Raw genomic sequence first — 25,379 nt, forward strand, 5'->3', positions numbered from 1 at the left:
GACTGTCCGTCGTTGTCCTTGCAAATTTTTCCGCCCTGTGTGGAGGAATAACGTGATGTGTATCCAATATGGCACATCCCGGCATAGGATGCCGCCCGTCCGGTGTTGCACAGATGGCCTCTGTGCCGACCTGTCCGCTCGGTGTTTGGGGCCAGTTGGTAGCTACAGTACCTGTATGTGTAGGCTGTGGGCTGTGGGCTGTAGGATGTAGTAGGAGTCTACCTTACCTAACCTAGGAAGGTTATGTGACGCCCGCGGCTCTGGCACGCTACCTACGTACGTACCTACCTTACCCTCAGATCGCGCGCATCGTCGATGATTGCAGTTGCTGGTGTCACTGCGCAGACGGGCACTGGGCCACTGGCCTGGTCTGGCCCTGTATAGAGTATACTACTGTACGCGAAACATCGCACTGTGGCGATGGGAAATATGCAGGACGCTGCGCCGGAAATGTGCTCTACTCTCCGACTAGTCGCGATACTTTGAGGTAGCCGAAATGAAACTTCGACGGGATGCCGAAGCCCTAAGTTGCTCGCTGTCGCAGAGACTGATTACTGATAATTGCTGATAAGGGAGGATCGCTGGATATGGTTGGGTTGGCCTCACCACCACACTAGGGACGGACGGTGCACTGTGTGCGAGCACATCGTTCTGCTACCCTTAACAACAAGACCGCGCAGCCTCGTGGAATCCTAGTGTACGCGAGAGTCGGAGCCGAGAGGAAGCACAGAAGCTTCTCATTCCATCATGCTGCCATCTGCACAGTTTGTTGCGTTGCCCTCATGAAGTGGAGTCGTGGAACGGCCCCTCTTGCGCATGTGCTCGTGGAGCAATTGCGGCCGTGGTCCCCCGAGCGAGAAGCGCACAATTTCCTTCTCGTCACCCTTCATACACTCAATTGCAGGCGGTGCACTGTTGCATTTCCATCAGGCGGCACATCCGCAGTCCGACCCTGGCGGCATCATTTGTGGCATCTCTGCCGCAGAATGGTGGCATCCTGACAAGAAGCGAAAAAGGAAAAAAAAAGGTAAATAAAACGTGGCGGGCACACAGCTGTGGCTCAGTACCCACACAGGTGTGCCACTCACTTTGCATGTTGTGTGGTTCTAGGCGCGGGCGCTGTGACGTGGTCCTGCAGCAGTACACTGCTTTCTTTAGCGCTGATCCTCGCAACGATACGGCCACACATGAGAGAGCATCTCCACATGACAAGACACTGGTGAGCGTGCCCGATCATGTCCTGGACGAGAGGGGGCAGCCACACCATGTGCGTCACTCATCTGCAGACGATCAGAGAGAGAAGATTCCATCAGAAGGCGTTCGGATGCTGTTCCGCCTCACAGCGCGTGTCTTCCAACCGCTATCTCCAATAGGTATGAACGAAGACCTAGAACTCGGGCACGCTCCACCCGGAGCTATTCCCGAAGCATTCGCAATGGGACGCCGTCCTCGTTCCTTGCCATCTCCGATGGCGTTTCGTAGCGATAGGACGCATATGCGTTGTGCTGAACTCATGGAAGAACTTCTCTACTGACGCCTGCAGGCAGAAATTTCGTCAACATTGCGTGAGGTTATGATGAGTGAGTACCTAGTATAAGTGCCAGGTACAGGGTGCAAGTGCCTGTATCAGCAGACCTGAAACACGCCTGACGTGACCGACCCTCGCTAGAACAACCATCCATGTCTATAGCAGACAGACGCCAGCTCTGCGACTTCGATGCTGTGCGTGCCAGCACAGCTTTGCGGAACATTCAATTGCCGCCGGCAGTGTGGTAACAGAACCGAGCCCACGTTGGCCAGAGCTCCTTAGGTAACCGTTAGCTGCTGCGTGACATGGCAGCCTGCCGCTGTAGCACTCACCTCTGTGCAGTCTCGACAAGCAGTGCAATGACTCTGAGGCTTGCAAAGCTCCCAGACTGGTGACTTCCCACTCGAGCTTATGCGGGTGCTCAATGATCTCGCACGAACAAGATCGGTGGAGAGCATCATGAACACATGTCTTTTCTCCTCGTCGACGACTTCCTGGTGGCTTGCAAGAGGCCCGCTGCAGAGTATGATAGTCTGATATCAAGTGGAGGGTCGGGCATTTTCAGTGCGAAGGATTGCAGAGGTCAAACGGCTAGTGTAGCCGCTAGGACTGTACTCTGATCGTGCCCGCTTGTCGAACTGCACTTTGGGCGAAGCATCTGCCTCGCTCGAGGCGGTGCGCGCTGCAGCCGTGGCAAGATTCAATCCGTGAAGGGAGTTCACCCTACTGCTGCTGTCTGAGCTGGGCAATCGATTGGGGGCATGAACTGCCAGTACTTCTTCGCCTGCTCGGGCGACATTGCTTCTAGTACTCTCTGGTGAGCCGGAGCGGGAGTTGATGACAGACTTTGCATCGTTATACTTGATGACCGTCAAAAGACTCGCGATGGAATCCTCTCGTTCTTGCCGTGGCCTAGCCACTGATCCAGAACTGAACACTGGGGTTGGAATCCTGGAAGGAAGTCCAAATCGTCCATCCACTAAAGCTGATGGCGTCGGACTGTGAGCAACTGGTGACAGTGGTCGAGCAGACGCAATGTTTCGAGGTTCTTTCAGAGCAGATGCTGACACGCTCCTGCGCAGGCTACGGTCCTGTTCGTTCGAATTTGAGGGAACGATCGAGGTATCCGCAGGCTCAGTGTCGTCTCCGGGCTCGAAAGAGAAGCGTCGAAAAGGCTGATGTCCAGTATGCATATCCACGGACAGCTGTGGCACAAGCTTCTGGAAGAACCCTGATGCTTTCGACATCACGGTGCGGTGCTTGGGGGCAATGCTGTCTCCTGAAGCTATCATTGAAGATGATCGCTGTGGGTAAGGGATCTGAGCTCCTAGCGTCATTGGATCACTTGCTACTCTATCGTTCTGCAGATGTTGTGCGTTGAACAATTGCAAGAGCTGGGGCATAACGCGTGCTGGGTCGATGTTTCGGCGAATGGCTAGTGTCGTGGCAATTGCCTCAATCGATGCATAGTCTTCCTTGCCCGAACTTTGCTTCAGAACAGGTCGTAACGTGTGGTCCGGCACAATGTCAGACTCGCTGCTGAAAGTGGAAAATGTATCCTCGGACGTGCTTTGAGTGGTCGATGCCGTGGTAGCACGCTTCCGGCCGGGCATAGCATTGTGTTGTTGCGTCACGAGGTTTGACACACGAGGCAAAGGAAACCGTGTATCCAGAGGAGGCGTGCCAAAAGGTAGTTCAGTATGGAGGTGTGTCATCGACTTCTTCTGCGTAAGTTGCTGCTGGGAGGTTTGCTTATCTTTATCGTTGACGCTCATGAGTATGGGCTTCATAATGGCTGCAGCCACGTTAGCAGGTGAAATTTTGGACAGGGACACCCGAAACTCACCTCTCTGACTGTGGTATCTATCGTCACGCAGATTCGATTTCTCAAGAAACTCGAATATCGTTTCTTTCTTATCAAAGCCGCGCGACATGCGATGGCGAAGCTTGCTGTCTTGTCGAGCGAGAGTGACTTCAGCCATGCCGCGCTTACTCTCTTTTGCCAGGAGAACCTCGAGTCGCTTGACTTCGTCTTTGAAATCAAATTTCTCCTCGTTCCACTCTGCTTCAGCCTCGTCGAGTTTGGCGACAAGCGCCCGAATTGTAGCAGCATCAGCATCTTGGCGCTGCTGTACCTGCGCCTTTTCCTCTAAGAGTTGGCCGTAGCTCTCGAAGATCATCATGAGCGAGCTGTGATGGGAAGTTTCCAATGCTTGATATGGACTGGACATGATTCTGCACATCATCGCATTCACCAGTTCCTCCGGCTTTGGATCTGGATACACTTGATCTGGCGGCCACGATGGGAAGTCGTCGACAGTCGCCACTTCTTCCTGCACAGTCGGCTTCCCGTTGTTGCCGAAGTAGGCCGAGAGTTTTGGCTTGATGCGCTTTCTCGGGGTGGTGGATATGTGGTCTTCGAAGTCGTCGATATCGTGGAAGGGGGCGGGCGTTCGTGATCTCGCTGGCTGAATCTTGCGGCGCCACTGTTGGATGTCGGCCATGATGACGGTGTCCTCCCAGTCCCTGTCGCTCTTACTGATGTGTAGTCCGGTCGGTGCGTCAGGTGAAGAGTGGAAGTTCGGAAGATGACGATGTGAAGTGACCGCGACCAAAATGGCAGTTGCGCTAGGCAATTGGCATCAGACGAGTCTACCGTGCCTTCCATTCCCACATGGAATCAGGTCGATACCTTAGTGCACCTAAAATGTACCAATGAAGCATGCAGATGCAGGAATTTCGCAGGCCATGATATCGCTAGTCACGGGCGCCTCCACTTGTGCTCAGTCCAAGGAGTCGGCAGAGGTCCTGGAGTGGTCAGCGAAGACAAGTATGCACCAAAGAGAAAGTCTGCGAAGAAACTGGCGCGCCTACGGACAGACAGGTTCAAATAGACGCACTGCGTTCGTACACGGCGACCATAGATGAGTGGGGCAGTTTATGTGAGAGAAGACTGAATCCATGTATTGCTACCTACGTTCTGTCCTGTGAGACCACTACACGCATCTCATAATTGTAACCACATCCTCATGCACAAACGCCGACAGAGTACAACAGCGTCCGTGTTTGGTAATGAGATGGTATGCTCCGAGAAGACTTAATCTTGGCACGATGGAAAATCCTTCAACCCTTTGCGTGAATGTTATCGCAATGAGCTGTACACACTTATGCCGCGTGAAGATACTGATGACTCGAAGTAGGAAAAAGGGATTCGTGGAAATTGTCGCATCCGGCGAGATCTCACCTGAACGAATATGTTTTCGATGGAGAGGGGGCTGTGAATCCAGACTTGCATTTCAGTTACCTCCATCATGAGACCTCTCGAGCCAGGTATCTTGCATCGTCCCACGCTCTCATATTGCGCCAGGGCATGCTCGCGTCGAAGCCGTAAAGTCAATCCCAGGTCCCAACTCTCGTAGACATCGATCGTGGTTGTCCTCTATGCCGCATCGCGCTTGCCCTCCTTGACCTCCTTCTATTCGATTGTCAGTATTGACGGGCAAAGTCGCCATTGCCATCGATGTTGTACGCACGAGTGCCTTCATTGTGCCGTGGAGTGCATGTCTGTGGTTTCTTCGGAACTTTGGATCGGTTCCCTTGAGCGAAGGATATCTGTTGGTCTTTGGCTTCTTGATACTGTTCACCGTACTCCATCAGCATGACTACTCTCATTGTCGTTCCGTGCCCGTAAATTGCCCTGCTCTAGCTCGTCGTGCTCAAGGGGCGCAGGTATGGAGAACGGAGTGTGGTGCAATCGTACCCGTTCTTGTGGTTCTTCTTCGCCTGGTTATGCTGAGACGAGTTCTTTGATTCTGCACCTCTAATCAGTACACAGTTGCGAGAAAATTGATATTGGCACACGTACTGGCCATTGCGACGGTGGTTTGTGCGAACGTGCTTCTAGATTCTGGTTTCGTTACGATCGCTTCGAAGAGGTGGGAGGTGCGAAATTTGAGAGGTGCCAAGTGCGGCCGGCTACTTCCGCATTTCTGAGGCATTTATGGATGCCTTAGAATGATCAAGTAAGGTATATGTACTTCGGAACCCCATAGTACCTGACCTAACTAACATTATGGGACAGCGAATCGACGCCATGGGCTTAGCAAAGTGAGGCCAATGGAATAACTACGGTGTTCAAACTCATTTCAGAATACATAAGTCCCACACCAACCACGCCTGAAAAACAATATGCACAATGCTGAATCTCGTCGCTGGCCGCGCCGACTTCTTGCCCCGGCGCATGATTGCACGAGGCGCCCAATGCCGCTCGTTCTGTATTTCATAGCGACGATTTCGAAAGTCATCTCTTTCGTTGCTCTGCCCAATCTCCTATTTGCTGATTCCCGTTTGGTTCACGAGTTACTTATTTCTTGGCTTCGGCAGCCTTCTTTGCCATCGTGTTCAGTGCACTGCCGTTCCTGAACCACTCAAGTTGTCCCTCGTTGAATGTGTGAACAAGTGGAACCTCAAACTCAGAACCGCCGGCAGCTGGGTGCACAGTCATCACCACTGGCACACCGACTCCAATGTTGGTGAGCTTCAGGTCGATGCGGTCATCAGGCTTGATCTTGTCGTAATCCTCTGGGTTTTGGAAGGTCAGAGGAAGCATTCCTTGCTTCTTCAAGTTAGTTTCGTGGATACGGGCAAAAGAACGGGTGATGATTGCAAGACCACCAAGGTGGCGAGGCTCGAGAGCGGCATGCTCACGCGATGAGCCCTCTCCGTAGTTCCAGTCACCAATGACAACCCACTTGACGCCCTCCTTCTTGTATGCACGGGCAGTGTCTGGGACAGAACCACTCTCGCCAGTGTTCTGGTTCTTGACCACGTTGGCCTTGCCGTTTGCCTCGTTGATAGCACCGATGAGCAAGTTGTTCGAGATGTTGTCCAAGTGGCCACGGTACTTCAACCAGGGACCGGCCATGGAGATGTGGTCAGTGGTGGTCTTGCCTTGTGCCTTAATCAATATTGGGACGTTCTTTGCATCCTGGCCGTTCCATGGCTCGAATGGCTCGAGCAGTTGCAGACGATCGGAGGTTGGCGAGACTGCAACAGAGACTTGGGATCGATCCTCAGGGGGAGCCTGGAAGGTGTCTTGACCTGGGTCATAGCCACGGCTTGGCAGACCATCGCCAGTTGGCGCCTTGAGCTTGAAGTCCTTTCCGTCCTTGTCCTTGAGGCTGTCGGTAAGTGGGTTGAAAGTGAGGTCACCTGCGAGAGTCATAGCAACGACCATGTCTGGGGAGGCGACGAAAGAGTGCGTGGCGGGGTTAGCGCTAAGTCACAATTAGCTCGGCACTCAATCTAAATGTTTGGATGCCAACTTACTCATTGCGCCCAGTCTGTAAGGTTGAGAAATGGTTAGCAGTCTGTGAGGGTCAGCAAGAAGGATGGCAGGCTTACGAAGTTTCTGCGAGAGAATGTCAGTATGATGGTCAATGAATGCAATGAATGGGTAGGACTACTGACCTGTTGTAAGAGCAGATCTATTGCCAACGTTAGCGTAGTCACAATTTCTCCTCGGTTATTCTGTCCAAAACTTACGATGCTGTTCGCTTCACCCTTCTGGACATCACGGCGATCCCATTGTCCGATGCAAGGTCCGCATGCGTTGGCGAGAACCATTCCTCCGAACTCCTCAAGAGTTTTGAGCTGGCCATCACGCTCGCAAGTTGCACGAATCTGCTCGGATCCAGGTGTGATTGTGAAGAGAGCTTTGGCCTTGATACCATGGTCAAGCGCATCTTGAGCGATAGCCGCGGCTCTGCTCATGTCCTCATACGAGGAGTTTGTGCATGATCCGATCAGACCAACCTTCAACTCTTGTGGCCACTTGTTCTCCTTGACAGCGTCGGCGAATTTGCTGATCGGAGTGGCAAGATCAGGTGTGAAAGGACCATTGATTTGTGGCTCGAGCTCGTCGAGGTTGATTTCGATAAGCTCGTCGTATTCGGCACCCTCGTCCTCTCGGAGTTCGGCGGCGTATCCGCGGGCAAAGTCACCAATGTGCTTGCGGTTGGTAGCAGCGAGATATTTGTGCATCGAATCGTTGAAAGGGAACAGCGAGGTGGTGGCACCGATTTCAGCTCCCATGTTGCCTGATTATTCCATTAGCTCGGGATGAACGCGTCGCAAACGACAATTCGGCACGTACAGATTGTAGCCATTCCGGTACAGCTGAGGTTCTCGGTTCCAGGTCCGTGATACTCCACAATGGCTCCAGTTCCACCTTTGACAGTGAGAATACCAGCGACCTTGCAGATGATGTCTGTTGGAAAGTTAGCGATCTGTCCAAAAGCAAAATGCGACTATCGGGATGCACGGAATAAGCTCACCCTTAGGGGCAGTCCATCCACTCATCTTTCCAGTAAGCTTAACACCAATGACCTTTGGTGCCTTCAGTTCCCAAGGCAAGCTGGCCATGACATCGACGGCATCAGCACCACCGACACCGATAGCAGCCATACCGAGACCACCAGCGTTTGGAGTGTGGGAATCAGTACCGATCATCAGACCACCTGGGAAAGCGTAGTTCTCCAAGACGATTTGATGAATGATACCAGAGCCGGGCTTCCAGAAACCAATGTTGTACTTGGCGCAGGACGAGCTCAAGAAGTCGTAAACCTCTCTATTAATGTCGTAGGCTCGTGCCAAATCCTTCTCGCCACCGACTTGCGCCTCGATCAAGTGATCGCAGTGCACGGTGGTAGGTGTAGCAACGGCATCCATACCAGAGCTCATGAATTGCAATATGGCCATCTGGGCAGTGGCATCCTGGCAAGCAACTCTGTCTGGCCTGAGCTTCAAGTAGCTCTTGCCACGCTCGATGTCCTGGCCATGAGGATCATCCAAGTGCGAGTATAAAATCTTCTCGGCGTACGTGAGCGGCTTGTTGTTGAGCCTCTTGCGTACAATGTTCAGAGTCTCGTTCATGCCCGCATAGTTGATGTAGTGGCCCTTTTCCCAGTTGGTCATCTCGACCTTCTTAGTGAGGGGGGAGTCATTGACAGTAGCGAAGGTCCGGCGACCCAGTCGCGGCTGTACATATACACCGTCAGTGTCGTCTCGTGTCGTGTCGTGATCTGCAGCTCGATGGCCGGAGGAGAAGCGCTCTTATCAGGAGTAAGCAAACATACCAGCTGTCGCGCCGCAAGTCTCTGTGCCAACATCCTGAAGTACGCCCAGCCAACTGGCAGTGTCCCGGTGAAGCTGAAGGGAGAAGTACGGGCAGGTCTAGGGGTGGTGGACCTGAGGGAGGGTGAAGAGGACAGGACGGTTGTAGAGAAGAAGGTGGTGAAGAAGCTCAAAAGCAGCCATAGCCTACGTTACTTACGCCCGTGCGACTTCATTGGCCGGTCGAAGCCGCGTTCTCCCTCGGCCTAATGGTCGAATTTTCATCCTCCGGTCTCGCTCTCGCTCTCAGCCTTTTCACCTGTGTCCACTGCTACCTGCGCCTGCGCCCACACTGTACCTTAGGGTTCTGCCTTCATCCGAAATCCCATTCGGAGCTGGTCTGCACGCAAAGCACACCCGCAACCGAACGACTGAAACGAGGCGCTTCATACAGCACAACACGCACATCGCGGGCGACACCGGCAGAGCACTGCGCGGACATCAGATACCATGCCTGCAATCAGAGGCGCCAACAGCAAGAGGAAGGCGAGACGCTATGCCGCCATTCGCGACATCGACCAGATTCACGCCGACAAGCTGGACCAGAAGCACCTCCAACAGTTCAAGGATACGAAAGCGCCCGAAGACTTACCCGGCTTCGGCGAGTGGTATTGCACGGAATGCGCAAAGTGGTTTGAGTCAGAAACCAACTTTCAGCGCCATAGCAAGGGCAAGCCGCACAAGAGACGCGTCAAGCAACTGAAAGAGGAGCCGCACTCGCAGAAGGCCGCCGAGGCGGCCATTGGGCTCCGGACTGACACCGACAAAAAACTTGTGGAGGAGGAGATGGAGGATGTTACGGACCAAGACATTCGCTGAAGCAAATCTCTGCACTCTATCGAATTCAGACTTGTTGCCTTGAAAGACATTTCACCGTCAACAAGAAGGAAAACGGGCGCAGAGATTTGCGCTGGTGAGAGATATCGTCCACGGGACCTACCAACATCCTGGGAGAATGCTGGGGTTGGCATCTGGGTCTCACAATTGGTCTCATAGCGAAGCTCCGCCGGGAAGCGGATCTTTTGTTATACCGATGTGCTCACATGGCGATTATCCGAATTCCTGGCTCATGGCTGCTTTCGGGCCTTGCCAGTCTCCGTCTGAGTGCGCAAGTGATTCGGTGTGCGTGCAATGAGAAGGAGGTGCCGGCATGGCAGACAGCACCTGCGCACCAACGTATCAAGACATTAACCGGGCGGGCATGCTTCGCAAAATGGAAACGCCGTTGTGGCGTTGCACCTTACAACACCACAATAAAACACTCCGATTTCGCAGCACCTGCCGACGAGAACACCCGGCTCTCACTGCTTGGCATGCTGGCCAGATCTTCCGCATGTCCGCATGTGAACACGCTTTAGCTTCCGCCTACTCCCGGCCGACAGGTGACGCATAAACTCGCAATAGAAACATAACATAGCTGTAACAACATTGAGTGTGGGCCATTCCATTCACCTCTCTTGCTTTGTTACCCTCGGGTACACTGGATCCTGTCCACAAAATCTTTTCGTGACCTTTTGGACCTTTTCTTTGGCATTTTGGTCGTGGCTAATTCGAAAGTCATGCGAATGTGACACGTTGCGAACTTGTGCAAGCGGATGGTTTAGAAGCCGTTGCGATGATCATGATTTCGTACTGCCCTAGGCCCCTAGAATCCATCCGACACGAGGCCCGTTGGATCACAGGTAAGGTTACCAAGGTAAGATAGTTTTGAAACGGATAACACTGCTGATGAGGGATGAGCACCTAAAACGGAGGGACAGAGGCTACAGATATGCACACAAGGTATACAATCAATTGCAGTGCTGACATATCGAATGGAGACTGGAGCTTTCGGTCGCAAGGGCATAACATTGTCTACTGAAGTGGCTTGTAACTACTGGGATAAGGTTGCTTTCTCGACAAACAGAAAACTTTGCGTCACTCACCCAGAGTTGCACTGAGGTGACTGAGCTACGCCAGCCGATGTGCAGGCTCTCCACGGAATCTCTGTCACAAGTACAGTCATCAACAAATCCGACACAAACGACGACGCCAGACAGTTACACTTATGGGAAGCCTACAGCTTACATACGAATCGTAAGGAACGACAAGGTTTGATGTACCAGGGGCGCATTGATCCCAGGAGACAGAACAACACTTTGCCACGAGCTTAATGGATTATGGGAGGTCGAGAGTGCCGGAACGATCAGGGGTTGTCTGCATTACTGTCCATGGATGATCTTCCAAGCAAGCCAGTGCCCGCGGACATGGCAAATGCAATAGCAGAAACACAGAGGCTCTTGCTCTCACTACAGAGTCGCTGCCAATCTCAGCGCTCGACTTGCGCACGCACTAGCGCATCTGCCGACCGGCGTCCTCCGAGCTGATCATGGCCTATGTGGTAGGTCTGCGTGAATGTTGGGTGTCATGCCTTCAACCTGACCCCACGCAATGCTGATCTAACTGCCTAAATAAAGGGTCTAAGCCTACCGAACATCGAAATAAGCCTCCTCGAAGGAGCTAGAAGTCTCTAGGACCTGTGGAGCGTCGACATGGGCACGATTGAGTTGAGTACCTGTAGCAACATGGCGATCATTGTCCGGTGTGCAGCAGCTAGAACCAGTAATAGTACAATATGAGCTGCAAAGTAGCTCGTTCGACTGGGATATCCTGATGTTCAGCCTAGATACTTATCGACACTAGACCACTTTGCCAGACCGGCATCCGCCACCAGGCGACAGCAGTACTTTTACGTACAGCAGCCGTGCAAGAACTTCTCCAGATGAGAAGCCAGAAAGTGCCTGTGAAACACTTGTTCTCAGTGGCGGTGTACGTTGGACATTACACAGCATTAGCGGGGAAGCAATGATTGTTCTAAATCGTGATGAGAGAATCGAGAGATCTGTCGCGACTCGCGCGCTATCTTTCGAAAACAACTTCACCTTCGGGTGGTACGGCGTGGGGATACAAATGTGGCCATTCGTAGCTGACGTGTTTGTCGTGCTGGCGGAATGCACGTAAGCGAGGATGTCCCTGGCAAAGTCTCGAAGGCTTCGATTCGAGCGCGCCTCGTTTCACTCTTACCTCCAGTCCTTCCACTCCTTTCGAGCTGCATTTTGAATCTTCAACATACCTATTGTTATTGCTCGGCTTGAAAACCAAAGTAGACAAAATGCCTTCTACGGCGGCTCTAAACGCTCTGGGACTGAACATATGCGAACTGCGGCAAATTATCAAGGTGGACCGAGAAGCATCGACTAAGCTAGAGGTGCGGATTACTAAAGTCCGCCAAGATATCAAGAATGGTCGAAGACTACCCGAAAAGACGGTGGAAAAGATGGAAAGCTTGAACAAAGATATGACCAAGGAGTTGGTGCAACATATTGAGAAGATAGAAGAGCAGAAAGTCCTCACTACCACCGATCGGGAACTGCTACAGGCTCTGAATGCTCAGCTGGCTATATGTGATCGATCAGGTATGCAGCTTGCAGAGCTACGAGACCTCGAACAAGAGCTTCATCGCAGACAGCGGAAGGACTCAGCATATGATGAGCCATTGCCGCTCGGAGGAACTCCACGAAGACCTAGCAAGGCCAGCACACTCTACACGCCAGCAGACATATCATCCTCCTATACGCCTGCCATTAGTAATCCGCTACCGCCGCCGCCTCCATATACGCCTGCTCACAACATCAGCCAGCCCATGTTCACGCCTCCTTCGTCCTACTCACCACGGTCGAGCAGCTTCTCGCTCGACTATGTCGGCCACCAGGCCCCTCGTCGGAAGAGTGCGGAGCGTCGACATTCGCTCTTTACGCCACCCTTTGGACATGCAACTTCCTCCTCGATCAAACCTCCGTCACCACCCGTACACCTGGGCAGCGTGCCTTTGGGCGCACACTACCCGACTCCACCATCTCCTATGAGCAGCCGGTCCATGCCTCCGCCTTCTCCACCAGTCAACACGCCACCGCGAGCGGAGCCGATGCGTCGCAACAGTAGCAAGACTGCACGCAAAGTCGGAGCTGGAATCGGTGCTGGAGCGGGCGAGTACCAGTACTATTCATACGCCGACTACGACGACAGTGAAGACGAGGATGTCATCGCCGAATGGAGCAAGTCTGATTGGCCGCTCCTCTACCGAATCCTCGATATCGATCCCAGTACAGATCCGGATGTGCTGCTTCTCCTTGCAAAGAGGTATGTATATAGTCCTCTGCAGAATCTCCCCCAATCATCGACGACGACACTTGCTAACCTCTTCTTTTTTTCTTTTTTCTTGTCCAATCAGACAACTCGAACGTCTTTCCCTTCGACACAACCCCAGCAGATTTCCCGATGATCCCGATGCCCCAACGAGATGGTATGTCTTTTCCACGAGTCACGTTGGGAATGATTGATGATGGTGGGACGTAGTATGGCTGACGTTTGGGAATTGCAATGTGAACAATAGGATCGCGATCAATAAAGCTTATGATGTGCTCACACATCCGGAACGGAAGAAGTACTATGACATGTATCATCGCGAGCCCGAGGAGGTGGAAGGGATCAATCTGGAAGAGTTGAAAATGTCTTGATGCGTGCGTACCTTGGTGACTTGCGAGGAGGTGGCGCTCCCAGCGCTAGGTGTGAGATCTTATCCTTCTAGTGTAAAGTAGGCAGTTGTTCTTTTTTCGCTTCGATCGTTTGTTGTTCCCTTGTTCTTTCCTCGCGGGCGAGAGGTGGAATGTCGGATGATATGTCTGCGAGGATGCTTTGGTAGGTAGGTATGTAGTCCATAGTCGATCAAAAGAGTCGAGGTCAAACCTGGTGAAGACAACTGGAAGCGACTGCAAAGAGATGGAGATTGTGATATCCATCCACACAGCAGCACATCATTTGTCAAACATTACATTCATTCATTTTCTTCCACCTAACGTTGAACTAAAGGGTATCATCATCATCATCAATCTCATCATCATCCTCCTCATTCTCATCAAGCAGTAGCAATACTCCTGTATTTCTCCCACAAAAGACCTTCATCAACCCGCCAACACCATCAATCAAATTTTCACACATAACCACACCTAAACCCTTCCAACCCTCTTCGATCCCCTCCCATCAGTCCCATGCATCCGACGAGTCCCAGCACCCTACACCCAAAGAACACCCATTAGCATACTCCCCTATTCTCAAAAAAGAAAGAAAGAAAAAAAAAGGAATAAATCATACCTTCACCCCCTTCCTCCCCATCACACTCCCCCTCAACTTCATCAACGCCCCCGATAGTTTATCCCCCACACTCGGCTTCCTCTTATTATGATGATGCGTCGTCGTCCCCGCAGTAGCCGTACCACCACCAGCAGTATTAACATAATGTGTCTCTCGATTCCCCGCCAGAGGCCCTCGACCGCCATGTCCTTTATATCCGATTCCATTCGGATGCGTAGAAGTTTTTTGCGTGGTGGTGGTGGTTCCTGTGATGGGATTGGTGGATTGGGTGGTTGTGACTTTGGCTTGGTGGGTGTTGCGGAGGCGGGAGAGGAGAGAGGGTTTTTTTGTTGTGGTGGTGGTTTTGGTGGATTTGGAGGCGCGGGTGATGGCCATGGTGGTGGTGGTTTTCTTCGTTTTCTTTTTCTTTTGGAGGTAGTGTTCTGTAAAATCTGGTTGGGAGAGGGTGCTTATATGTTGGTGTTGGTGTTGTTGTGGTAGTGGTGAGGAGGGATAGGAAGGAAAACCGAGGACAGAGCGCGCAGGCATTAATTAATACCTATACAAATACATGTATTCCTACTGCAGTGGTGATGGAGTGAGAGGATTTGACAATACTTGATTTTTCTTTCTCGCTACCCGGCAAGCTTCCTGCGACATCATCAGCACGAGGAGTGAACAGGCAGACACGCGCCATCCATCATCATTATCATCATCATCATCCATGATGGCCATGGCGGTGCTCACATGTCGCGGGGACAATGTATATCAGTGGAGAATCACATGGCGGCGCATGTCCATAATCGACGTCATACTGGGGGAAACTTGGCATATGGTGCAGATCTTTGGACGAGACGGGTTAGTGTGAGAGGGAGAGGGAGAGGGAGAGAGTCAGGTTGACGACCTCTGATCGATATGGGACGTTTGCGTCCAACTTGCACAGCAGAGGCGTAATCATCTTCACTTCATGTTCCCTCTCAGACCATGGTGATTGTTGTTATTGCTGTTATTGCTGTGGCGGTACAAGCATGCACAGCCACATCGATGAGCTGTCCAGACTTTGCTGGATAATGCTTGCAACTCGATCGGCTCGGGGAGACAGTAGCAGTACAATGTATGCGTACCTATGTACGTACGTGTGGTATCTGTCGGACGGAGGTGGGATGCCATGTACTTACTGCCCCATTACCTCGCTCTCTGAGAGCAAACCAGTCTACGTTCCCATTTTCTTCTCAAACGCTCATGCTGTGACCAATCTTGCTTGTGGTATCATGAACTCGAGGCCAATACCCGAAACGCCTTGCTAATACCACATTTTCCTTTCATGCAAACCTTCCGCTTTCGTGCTTGGTGTGGTCGTGAAGACGTACTCAAGGCAGGTACGCACCACCAGCAATCACCAGATTCATTTGCGTGAAGCCGACCTTGTAGACTGGGCTCTTCTTGGTCGGAAATGCCGAGATCTGGTCCGGCGATACCACGACATCTTTCTTAGACTTGCCCTTGGTGCCAGCACCTCCACCAGATGTTGCGCCATCGATCTTGGTCCCAGTGCCGCCCTCACCGACCACTTTGCCTTGACCATCCCCGTTGGGCTGCATGTCCCACACACGCACCGTGCCGTCAGCTCCACCAGAGACCAGTACGCTGGATTCCACGCTCCAGTCCAAGCTCCAGATACCACCGCGACCGTGTCCACGCATGCGCTTGACTAGACGGCCTCTGGCCAAATCCCAGAGGATGATCTCGCCTCGGTCATCAGCACTCGCGACCATCTTGCCACTAGGCGAGCAGGAGAGAGCGGTGACATTGCCCACATGGCCCGTGAAAATGCGCACCGCCTGTCCTCTCTGTATGTCCCACATGCGCACTGTACGGTCGGGCGCACCGGATCCTGTGAATACATATGCGCTGTTGGGGTGCCACGCCACCACATCGGCGTCCGCGTCGTGTCCGACGAACAACCGGAGAGGGGCAATCTGATTTGTGCTCCACAATCGCGCGGTTCGGTCTGCAGAGCATGACGTGAAGTAGAACCCGTAAGGAGAGAAGCGCACGTCCCATACCGGCATGTTGTGCGACTTGTACACTACCAAGTTCGACCAGGTGTCGAGAGACCACAAGCGAATAGTACAATCGGCGGAGCAAGATAGCAGATATCTCGGATGTGAGTTCGATGAAGTAGACCCATTGGTGTGGCCATTGGTCTGTGGTTCCGGAATAGCGATGGATGGCGAGAAGGAAAGAGCATAGACGGGACCTGAATGCCCAATAAGTCGCCGCGAAGATGAAGGCTGGAACTGCGGAGGGTCCGTAGGTGATGTCAAGGTGCGATTGTCCAGCGACCAGACTCGGATGTAGGACTCGGCTGTACCGACAGCAGCCAAGCAATTATCGCCCGAGAACTCGATGCAGTTGACGCTGTCGTAGGTGTTGTGAAAGGTGAACATGGTCACGCTGACCCCTGGTCCCACGCCACCCGTCTTGCCTTCAATGCGGAAGCGATCACGATTCTCTTTCACTCTCTGCACTTCCATGGCCACGTCTCTTGCCGTGGACGGTGGGAAAGGGAGCGCGTCCCGCTGTGGCGCTGCATCATCAGGCTCTTCGCGCTTGATGCGTTCTTCGAACTGATCGATAAGTGAGTTCTGACCCGGCCCTGGCGGATGGGAGGCATCATGCTCCTGAAGCTCTGCTTTGACGTCCTCCACCAGTTCGCTCTCCATTGGTAGCGGTCCCAGAGTGAGCTTCGAGAGCACTGCTGGAGCCTTGGGATCGAGATTTGCAGAGCCCGGATTGTGCCCAGGTATGCCTTCGTCCTCTGCCGGCACGTCGTCCTGGCCACCTCGGTTGGTGATCATCTTGGCGAGACTTCGTTCAGCTCCGGCAGCAGCGCGGTCCACGACTCTAATGTCCAAGTGCTGCGCGATAATGCTGGTAACGATCCTGCCCCCCTCGCTGTCCTTATTTTCCAAGTATGTCATCAACGTTTGAAATGCCATGTTGCTGAGTGTCAAGCGGTACTTGTTATTCCGATAAAGTTGCGCGACCTGGTTGTCCTGCGCATGTTCCGGTTCATACAGCCGCGAGAGCGCGCGGACATCCTCGGAACGTTCCCGTTCAAAATGAGACTTGAAGCGCCCGAAGAACTCCTCCGCATCTCGAGAGTAGAACTCGCTGATGCATTGCAGGTACGAGTACACAAAGAGCGGCCAGAGAAGCCGCTTCAATTCTGGCTTGTAAATGTCCAGCACATTGTCGACCCAGTTGTAGGTCAGGTCGAAAGCGCGGCCGTACTTTTTGCCGCCCATTTCATCGATTGAATTGAGGATGGGATTTCCGTTGGGATCTGTGTTCGCGCTCTCTTTCCGAAGCATAGCTTCCGTACGGCTATACCCCTTCTTAGAGAGATACTCCAGTACCTATGACATTGAGTTAGCCCGTTCCAGTCTTTGCGCCATTTTGTGAAGTGCGAAGAAAATTCGAGTGCAATAGATCGCGTCGAGGCCGAGGGGCAGACGCGCATTAGTGAGCGCGCGCTGTGTCCTCCAGTGGGACCCGGTATCAGATGAAGTAAGTGTTGAAAGCAGACTGATCAGGTCCAGCTACCTAGACTTGCATGGATGGCGACTGGAGGGTGTGGCGTCTCTGGGCAAGGAATTCCTCGGTCGCGGTTGAGAATTGCTTACAGCTGGACTGGCCGTTTTCATCTTGGGAAATCGGGAGGCCGTCAAGAACGATGTGATTCGGATCGCGAGTGTTTGTAGTTCGGCCGCCTTCGATAACGGTGCTTGTCGCGTGTTGGAAGAGAAGACGTCGTCCGACCGCGTGAGTCCAAGTTGAAGAGTCCATCTTCATATCAAGTGGTCCAAGCGCCTCCGCGTTCTAGTGGTAGAATGGCAAGCGAAGCACGCAGAAGAAGTGGAGAGCAGCGCTCTCCCCACTGCAGACTCCCTTTCATTACAGGAACATGTACTTACAATTTGATTGAGATTCTGCTGCTGATTCCCCCCAGCTCCACCAGGCGCTGTGGCAGGAGGAGGACCGCTCATGCCGCCTGCGCTCTGCGGACCGACGCTTGTGGTGCGCGACGGCGGTGGCGGCTGCGACGCCATGGTATGAATGTCGATGGCAGTTTACATGCGACAAAGTAATGGTAATAGTGCGATGATGGGAATTCGATGTATGGTCGCGAGATGGGAGAGATGAAGCCCAGGTCCTCGCACGTGATCTCGACTTGACAGGGTTTGCGCGGACTAGTGAGTTTCGCCAAGAACGACTTATTCACACAACAGAATAGGTGTGATTGTAAGGTAACCTGTTTGGTCAAGTTGTGATGCAAGTTCAGTTGTGAGGCCGGTTTCGTGAAGGCGTGTTCTTCGTGTTGTGTGTCGATTCTGGTGAAGTTACTAGCGTGCCCCACTTGTCGACCAACCCGCGCGTCTGATTAGTCAGATTTACCTCTCAATGAGGAAAGCGCGGACCCAAGACACTTGCAGCACAAGCGTTACCATGTTGGGCTCACGTTCGTGTAACTACACGGAACGACATTGAACTCGAGCTGGACCATGTTATAGCACTTTGCTCGCGATGGCACAGCCACCGACAACCGTCACAATCACGCCAGCAGAGCGCATCCGCGAGCTCTCCGAGATCAACAAAGATGTCGCAACACTGCTCACTTCAGCCGGACAAGCCGTTCATGCACTCACAGACCGGCCACTGAACTTGCACGCCTCATTCGACGATGACACGCCAATGCCCGATACCTCCAGCGACAGTCTCGAAGCGCGGCGCGAGAAATTTAAGGAGGTCTCGACGTCTTTCTTCGAGACGTTGCAAGGCGTGACTGCGAGGCTGCGCAGACAAGTGTATGCTTTGGAAGAAGCCGGCATCATCACGCCCGATCCGCTCACTGCGCAAGAGCAGCCTAAAGCAGCGGCGGCATCAACGGCGCCAGCCCAGAGCAATCAACGAGGCGTCGTGCAGCTGCCTAAAGAGCAGCAGCTGGACCCAGACAGAATCAAGAATGGTGGACTGGGTGACTTGGATATTGGGTGGCTGAACAGCCGCAGCAATAAAGTGGGAGCTGAGAAAGAGGCAGAGCTTATACAGGAAGCGAAAGAGCTGCTTCAAGATGTGCTTCGCAGCGATGCCGTCGGTGGTTGATCGATGGGAATGCGCATCCCAGTGTGCAAGCCTCTACTGGACGTAGGGGATGCCATACGATTCTGCTGAGTACTTGCCCACGCAATGTCCACAGCAATGAGTCTGAATGGCGTGCTCGATGTACACCTTCGAGTTTCGACATGTTCAGATCTCAGCATTTCTGTGGTCGTCTCGGATAAGACGTCTACAAGACCGCGAATGACCAACGAGACAAACACCATGTATCTCAAAAGCAGCGTTAAAAGCCACCGGCATCCCAAATCACTATATATATGAAGTGCTTGGGCTACTGCAGTGCTACAGGCGCTGATGCCCGCTCGGCCAGACAGCATATATCAGTACCACTCGAGGCCGTGTGATTTCTTGAACAGCAGTTGACTGCCAGCCGTCCTCAGATCGAAAAGGCTGAGAGAACGGTTCAGGACTAAGATGCAAGTACGTTCCTCGTAGCAAAGATGCATAAGTACCTGGTAGCCAGTGTTACAATGAGCAGGAGCTATCGAAATGGCAGGTTCAGCATGGAATATACCTGCCTTGGTATCAATGGATATTAACCCACTGTGCCTTTTCTGCGATATCTTCCACCCCAAGTTCAGACGCCAATTCGCCCTGCATAATGCCATGAACATAGCACACCCCCATAAAGAGGTAATGTCCCTCTTCTCTCCGCAAAATCCACGGCACGCTATTGCCCATGGCCAGGAAGAGCGAGTCCTGCATCCTCACATGTTGCGACGCGATTCCCATGTATCCATCCTTGGTCAAGAAGAATTTCCGAAAACGACTATGGAATTGGAAATGATAGAGATACTTCATCGCTTGTCCTGCACTGCTCGCATCTGCATTCCGCGTCAGACTACTGTGGGCCATCTCTGCCAATTCGGACGCTGTAAGCACGGCTTTGTTGTTACGGGGTGGTGGTTGTCGAGCATTATACTCATCCTGCGAGCGGAGTCGCAATGCGCCCGCGGCCAGCGTTCCGGCGAGGGCCATGATATGGGAGTCGATATCGATATCCGATCTGACGCCACGAGCCTTTTGTGCCATGGGAGAGAACACCCGGATCGCGTCCTGGAGTGCCTGTAAGGCGGTTTGGTCGTCTTCTTTAAATTTTCCGCCAGGGAGTAATGTCGAGGAAGTATACTGCAGATCGTCTATGAAGACACCTTCACAGCGCAGGACGGGATCGGAAAGCTCGGTGGGGAATATTACAGTGCGGCTGTTGGATGCTCGAAATGTCCACCAGGGCAGACCAGAGGGGTTTTTGAGGCGACCATATGGCTCTTGCCATAATGGTAGCCAGGTGGGCCAGTGGTGCTCGCGGTACCATTCATTCAGATGATTTCCGTTAGTCCTGGCCCAGCGCATCACCTCATACGAGTTGTCCTGCTGAAAGGCGAGACGTGTCGCTTGTGTATATACAACCTCCAGTGGAAGATTGTAGTTCGGTCGAAGATCGTGCGCTACCGATACATGAGCAAGGCCCAGGATCGCATATACTTTGTCTCGCATCTCGGAGTTGGCATGATTGTGCATCACCTCTAGGAGATATGTTAGTGGTAAGCCAGAGTGGCATTGGCCTCTACGGCAGTCACCCTCGTGCGCCAAATTGAGCTTGCAAGCATGCCAAACACGTAGATTGAATAATGTTTTGCAGTGCCGGATGCCGTGCGACAGAGCATCTCTACTGACTTCGAAGCGGCCGCTGTGTCTCTCCATCTTCACGAGAGCACGAGCGACTATGATGACGTCTGGCAGAGGTATACTGTGGTCTCCGTAAAAGACCATAGCAACTCGAGCTAGAGCGGCTTCTTGCAGAATCCACAGCCTGGTGAACCAGGGACTTGCGTAGAATTTGGCCAGCAAGGCTTTGTCCAGTCCATTCAAGTATTCTGCTACTGACAGGTCCGTATCAAAGTTGAGTAGTCTGTTCAGACCCTTCCTCGACCCTGCCGCCTCTCGAAGAGCTCTGGCCGATGCACATATGCTCGACTGGATTTCTACGTGCCCCGAGAAGGACAGTCCCAGAAAAGCCAAGACCTGCGTCGCGTTTGAATAAATTTCAGACATGATCATGACTTGCTGCGCTCGCTCTTGGTCGTTGTCTAGATCTATGCACACTGCGTCGACCCAAATGTATGCTGTGTGACTAGATGCGATGAATGCTGCCGCGTGCATTTGCTGTAGTGCTTCTACTGCAGTTGCAAGTACCGGCACCTGCAATCCATCGAGTTCTATGTCTCTCAGATGAGTTGGATCGCCCCAGACATAGCTGATAGCACAGTACGCCGGAGCCTCAGGCAAAGCGACTGTAACAACGGAACATGCAGTGCTGCTCCAAGTGCTGTCAGAAGTGTCTTTGGAGAATTTGAGCAGCCGTATTTCATTCTTCGAAGAGTCTAGTGAGTCGTATGAGTACTTGACATTGCCGATATCATCTGGTGTAATTGGATGATCAAGGTTCGCCATGCCTCAGCTACCTGTATTCGAAATATCCAGGTAGCTGGATGTAGTAAGGTATCTAGATGGTCGGTCGGCTTCAGGAAAGGTCGCACAGTACATGCTGATCTGTCTGCGATATCGCGGGCAAGCTAGAATTAGTCACTCAGCTTTTTGAAAGAAATCATCTCGATCTGGAGGGTCGATCATCACTCAGAAGTGAATCTCACGATATTATTGTGGAACAAGTGCACGATGTTGTAGCCCACAGAGAGCCTCGCCAATCAAGGGGTGCTGACTGCTGAGGTGACTTCAGCTGCGGTCCGAGCACCTTCCCCTCTTCCGACGACGACATCGGCGACCAGCATCGAGTCTATGAGGCGTCATTCGCATAAAATGCAAATAGTAACTAGGTAATGAAGGTAAGGCACGGAACAGCAATATCACAATCCTCTCTCGCTAGCCAACACACCTTTCCAACCATCACGACTCTACCGAGAGATCAAACAGACACTCGGCATCATGCCCATCACAGAGGGAGCACCAATTCACGGAAATCCAGCCCATCTGCTGCCACCTTCATGGAAGAAGTCAATTACTCTTTGGCTTGAGGAGGATACCCCGAGCTTCGACTACGGCGGTTTCGTGGTGGGAGATGGCCCAGCTGAAGCGCGTCTGCTTGCAAAGAGCTTTGGTATCGTGGCAGGCGTGCCATTCTTCGAAGAAGTCTTCAAGCAATTAGACTGCACCGTGGAATGGTTCGTGAAGGAAGGAGATGAGGTCGGTAAAGAGAAGAAACAACACGTGGCGACAGTCCGAGGGCCAGTGCGCTGTCTGCTTCTGGGCGAGCGAGTGGCATTGAACTTGCTGGCAAGGTGTTCAGGTGTAGCAACGAAGTCGCATTCTTTGCTCCAGTTGCTGCGGAACGCAGGATACAAGAACATCCTGGCTGGCACACGAAAAACTACCCCAGGCTTCCGACTGGTTGAGAAGTATGGCATGCTGGTAGGAGGATGCGACCAGCACAGGCACGATTTGAGCACCATGACCATGCTCAAGGACAACCATATCTGGGCATGTGGTGGTTCGATACCAACAGCAGTTGCGGCCGCGAAAGCAGCAGGAGGCTTTGCAGTGAAGGTGGAAGTGGAGTGTCAGTCTGAAGAGGAAGCGAATACAGCGATCGAGGCCGGCGCTGACGTGGTGATGCTTGACAACTTCACGCCAGAGGGTGTTCGCGTAGCATCGAAGAACCTCAAGGACAAGTGGGGTAGAGGTGTCAACGCCCGTGCCCTGGTCGAAGTCTCAGGCGGGTTGACGGAAGACAATGTTGCGGACTACGTTTGCGATGACATTGATATCATCAGCTCGTCGAGCATCCACCAGGGAGTGAAGCACATCGACTTCTCGCTCAAGGTCATACCGAAAGGGACGTCGACTGGAAAGCCGGTTGAGGGTTAGCTGACCAAGATCGGATGGGCTTTTTGGTGCATGTGCATGCCTTGCTATTGCATAGGAGTGCGAGTGCGGCTCCGACTCGAATAGGGCTACCTCAAGCTACAAGACTTACCGATGCTACAATATGGACGAAGATGTAGTAGTCGGCGAACCACTCGGCAGAGGAGGTGTTCCCGTCGCGATAAGAATGGTTTTGCAAGATCTCATCGTGTCGCTCCCAAGAGTGATGGTCAAGTGACCATAAGGTGACTGCAGAGGCTTCCGTCGATGGTCGTGCTTGATGGTTCTCACTGGCTTCATCGTCTTGACGCGTGATTAGCAAGACAAGATCTGTGCTCTTTCACAACCACAGTGACACGGAATAGCAAGACCGAGTCGCAGGAAATTGCCAACGTCTACTCAAAGAAAGCCGAAATATACCAGGTACCTAGCAGAGCGAGCTGTAGCAACGAAACAACTTGGAAGACGGTAATGTCTAGCAAGTAAACTAGCAATGCGTGCCTTGGTAGTCCTACAAGCGATTGTCTTTGCTCCGTGCGAATACACGTGTGTCGAAAGTTCCATACCTTGACGGTTTTCAATAATGCTTCCTGCACATGTTTCTGGACAGAGCTCCGGCTGGTCAACGTTGCCCGGCGTGGATGGACGTCGGGTTTCGGTACTTTTTGCCTCACAGCCACAAATCGTGGCTCACCTCCAGGGGGGCTCCCGTCCCGTCCACTACTGCTCCTTGCCCTGAATTCCCACTTCGCTCCCCGCCCGTCTCCACCGCTCATAAACAATACTACCTCCTACCTGACCTCTCGAGTTGACATCTGGACTCTCTCTCTGCCATAACACCTTGAGCATCTTGATCAAGTCCCCAACTATAGCACGCGTCACTGTGCTACGAAACCGAACAAAATGGCTGCGTCTAATCCACACTTCGAGCCCAACCCCAAATATGATCACTACGACTTCCCTACAACTGCACCCGAGAACAAGCCTGGCCACCCAGGCCACACCACCAAGGAGCAAGATGCGCAGGTGGAGCAGTTGCGGTTGATGCTTGAGTCGGAAGGATACACTGATCGATTGGACACTTTGACACTTCTGCGATTCCTGCGAGCTCGAAAGTTCGATGTCAATGCTACCAAGGCAATGTAAGCGAGCGAGGTGGATCAAAACGCAAAAGGACAAGCACTAATCAGCATGCAACAGGTTCGTCAATAGCGAGAAGTGGCGCAAAGAGTTCGGAGGAGGTGTAGACCAACTGGTGAAGACGTTCGACTACAAGGAGAAGGCCCAGTTGATGGCATACTATCCACAATACTACCACAAGACCGACAAAGATGGTCGACCGGTCTACATTGAGCAATATGGAAAGGTCGACTTCGAGGCAATGCGAAAAATTACCACGGACGAGCGCATGTTGGAGAACCTTGTTGTCGAGTACGAGAAGGTTGCCGACCCTCGTCTGCCAGCCGCCTCACGAAAGGCCGGGCAATTGCTGGAGACTTGCTGCACCATCATGGACTTCAAAGGCGTTGGATTGATGAAAGCGAACCAGGTCTACGGTTACGTTCAACGTGCATCGGCTATCAGCCAGGACTACTACCCCGAACGCCTCGGCAAGCTTTACTTGATCAACACGCCGTGGGGTTTCAGCAGTGTGTTTGCAGTTATCAAGCGATTCTTGGACCCAGTGACTGTTGCCAAGATCCATGTACTGGGTAGTGGATACCAGAAGGAGTTGTTGGCGCAAGTGCCCGCAGAAAACTTGCCAACTGAATTCGGCGGCAAGTGCAATTGCGAGGGAGGGTGCCAGCTCAGCGATGACGGCCCATGTGAGTCGAGACGAACGAGCCATGATCATACCATGGGATGCTAACTATCCATTAGGGCGTGATCCTCAGTGGGCCAAGCCAGCCAAGTGGGAGACCGACAACACCATCCCCGCTACCGAGAGCCATGTTGGCGAAGGCGCTCCAGCTGCCGACGAACCGACAGCCACTACGACTGCTCCCACCCCAGCAACCGGTGACCGCGTGCCAGGCACCGAGGCACACACTGCTGCGCCGGCAGCTCAGTAGAGCGCCGTGGCGAATCGGGCCGTGATGCTGATTGCGGAGAAAAGACGAGTCGATTGCGATTGAATGGAGTGCTTCTTCAATTTAAGGCAGAGCATGAGTGCAGCTTGCAAATACCTACACAGAGACAAGGCTATTAGAGAGCATAATTGACGGGAGCATGGGAGGCGCAGGGAGATGGCGCGTGGGAGTACATACCCACGACTGGAGATGCAAATTGAGTGTGCTTAGATTGTGCTTTCCGGTATGTACATGGATCCAGCGCAGACGCGATGGTGCAAATTTCAGCGTGTTGTGCACATGGGACGAAGCTGTCCCTCACGCGACAGCAGCTCTGTCCGTCTATGCTGGTACCATCACAACTAATGGATGCC

General features: G+C 52.7%; 11 protein-coding genes across 11 annotated transcripts; 5 read left to right on the forward strand and 6 right to left on the reverse strand.

Annotated features, from left to right (window-relative positions):
• Positions 1-3,372: 3,372 nt before the first annotated feature.
• Positions 3,373-3,711, reverse strand: SEPMUDRAFT_27346 (uncharacterized protein; the record flags this gene model as incomplete). Its single annotated transcript, XM_016908424.1, has 1 exon — positions 3,373-3,711. A coding segment is annotated over one exon (339 nt), but the record flags the coding sequence as incomplete, so codon positions are not given.
• A 763-nt stretch (positions 3,712-4,474) lies between these two features.
• SEPMUDRAFT_151754 (uncharacterized protein) lies at positions 4,475-5,437 on the reverse strand. The gene is made up of 4 exons (XM_016907023.1): positions 5,394-5,437; positions 5,289-5,340; positions 5,062-5,164; positions 4,475-5,003 (listed from the first exon to the last, which is right to left on the reverse strand). The coding sequence occupies exons 1-4, from the start codon at positions 5,398-5,400 to the stop codon at positions 4,968-4,970; spliced, it is 198 nt and encodes a 65-aa protein (XP_016756962.1). The 5' UTR covers positions 5,401-5,437; the 3' UTR covers positions 4,475-4,967.
• Positions 5,438-5,536: 99 nt separating this feature from the next.
• Positions 5,537-8,797, reverse strand: SEPMUDRAFT_151755 (mitochondrial aconitate hydratase). The gene is made up of 8 exons (XM_016907024.1): positions 8,665-8,797; positions 7,864-8,566; positions 7,683-7,796; positions 7,073-7,626; positions 6,998-7,014; positions 6,932-6,938; positions 6,857-6,870; positions 5,537-6,804 (listed from the first exon to the last, which is right to left on the reverse strand). Exons 1-8 carry the CDS (start codon positions 8,695-8,697, stop codon positions 5,892-5,894), a joined length of 2,355 nt encoding a protein of 784 aa, XP_016756963.1. The 5' UTR covers positions 8,698-8,797; the 3' UTR covers positions 5,537-5,891.
• A 193-nt stretch (positions 8,798-8,990) lies between these two features.
• On the forward strand, positions 8,991-11,562 carry SEPMUDRAFT_151756 (uncharacterized protein). Its single transcript, XM_016907025.1, has 2 exons — positions 8,991-11,081; positions 11,158-11,562. The coding sequence occupies exon 1, from the start codon at positions 9,152-9,154 to the stop codon at positions 9,518-9,520; it is 369 nt and encodes a 122-aa protein (XP_016756964.1). The 5' UTR covers positions 8,991-9,151; the 3' UTR covers positions 9,521-11,081; positions 11,158-11,562.
• Positions 11,563-11,852: 290 nt separating this feature from the next.
• SEPMUDRAFT_120738 (uncharacterized protein) lies at positions 11,853-13,080 on the forward strand (the record flags this gene model as incomplete). The annotated part of the gene is made up of 2 exons (XM_016901633.1): positions 11,853-12,880; positions 12,972-13,080. 2 exons carry the CDS (start codon positions 11,853-11,855, stop codon positions 13,078-13,080), a joined length of 1,137 nt encoding a protein of 378 aa, XP_016756965.1.
• Positions 13,081-13,560: 480 nt separating this feature from the next.
• Positions 13,561-14,372, reverse strand: SEPMUDRAFT_151759 (uncharacterized protein). The gene is made up of 2 exons (XM_016907026.1): positions 13,892-14,372; positions 13,561-13,812 (listed from the first exon to the last, which is right to left on the reverse strand). The coding sequence occupies exons 1-2, from the start codon at positions 14,264-14,266 to the stop codon at positions 13,747-13,749; spliced, it is 441 nt and encodes a 146-aa protein (XP_016756966.1). The 5' UTR covers positions 14,267-14,372; the 3' UTR covers positions 13,561-13,746.
• Positions 14,373-14,873: 501 nt separating this feature from the next.
• On the reverse strand, positions 14,874-18,039 carry SEPMUDRAFT_136193 (WD40 repeat-like protein). Its single transcript, XM_016902762.1, has 2 exons — positions 17,851-18,039; positions 14,874-17,292 (listed from the first exon to the last, which is right to left on the reverse strand). The coding sequence occupies exons 1-2, from the start codon at positions 17,983-17,985 to the stop codon at positions 15,241-15,243; spliced, it is 2,187 nt and encodes a 728-aa protein (XP_016756967.1). The 5' UTR covers positions 17,986-18,039; the 3' UTR covers positions 14,874-15,240.
• Positions 18,040-18,460: 421 nt separating this feature from the next.
• Positions 18,461-19,015, forward strand: SEPMUDRAFT_11530 (uncharacterized protein; the record flags this gene model as incomplete). The annotated part of the gene is made up of 1 exon (XM_016901148.1): positions 18,461-19,015. A coding segment is annotated over one exon (555 nt), but the record flags the coding sequence as incomplete, so codon positions are not given.
• A 564-nt stretch (positions 19,016-19,579) lies between these two features.
• On the reverse strand, positions 19,580-21,508 carry SEPMUDRAFT_158954 (HET-domain-containing protein; the record flags this gene model as incomplete). The annotated part of the gene is made up of 1 exon (XM_016907815.1): positions 19,580-21,508. One exon carries the CDS (start codon positions 21,506-21,508, stop codon positions 19,580-19,582), a length of 1,929 nt encoding a protein of 642 aa, XP_016756969.1.
• Positions 21,509-21,905: 397 nt separating this feature from the next.
• SEPMUDRAFT_151761 (nicotinate-nucleotide pyrophosphorylase) lies at positions 21,906-23,404 on the forward strand. Its single transcript, XM_016907027.1, has one exon. It carries the CDS (start codon positions 22,001-22,003, stop codon positions 22,937-22,939), a length of 939 nt encoding a protein of 312 aa, XP_016756970.1. The 5' UTR covers positions 21,906-22,000; the 3' UTR covers positions 22,940-23,404.
• A 301-nt stretch (positions 23,405-23,705) lies between these two features.
• Positions 23,706-25,375, forward strand: SEPMUDRAFT_151762 (Sec14 cytosolic factor). The gene is made up of 3 exons (XM_016907028.1): positions 23,706-24,078; positions 24,137-24,762; positions 24,818-25,375. The coding sequence occupies exons 1-3, from the start codon at positions 23,840-23,842 to the stop codon at positions 25,006-25,008; spliced, it is 1,056 nt and encodes a 351-aa protein (XP_016756971.1). The 5' UTR covers positions 23,706-23,839; the 3' UTR covers positions 25,009-25,375.
• Positions 25,376-25,379: the final 4 nt, after the last annotated feature.

The sequence above is a fragment of the Sphaerulina musiva genome, assembly GCF_000320565.1.
Source record: "Sphaerulina musiva SO2202 unplaced genomic scaffold SEPMUscaffold_11, whole genome shotgun sequence".
Classification (NCBI taxonomy): Eukaryota; Fungi; Ascomycota; class Dothideomycetes; order Mycosphaerellales; family Mycosphaerellaceae; genus Sphaerulina; species Sphaerulina musiva.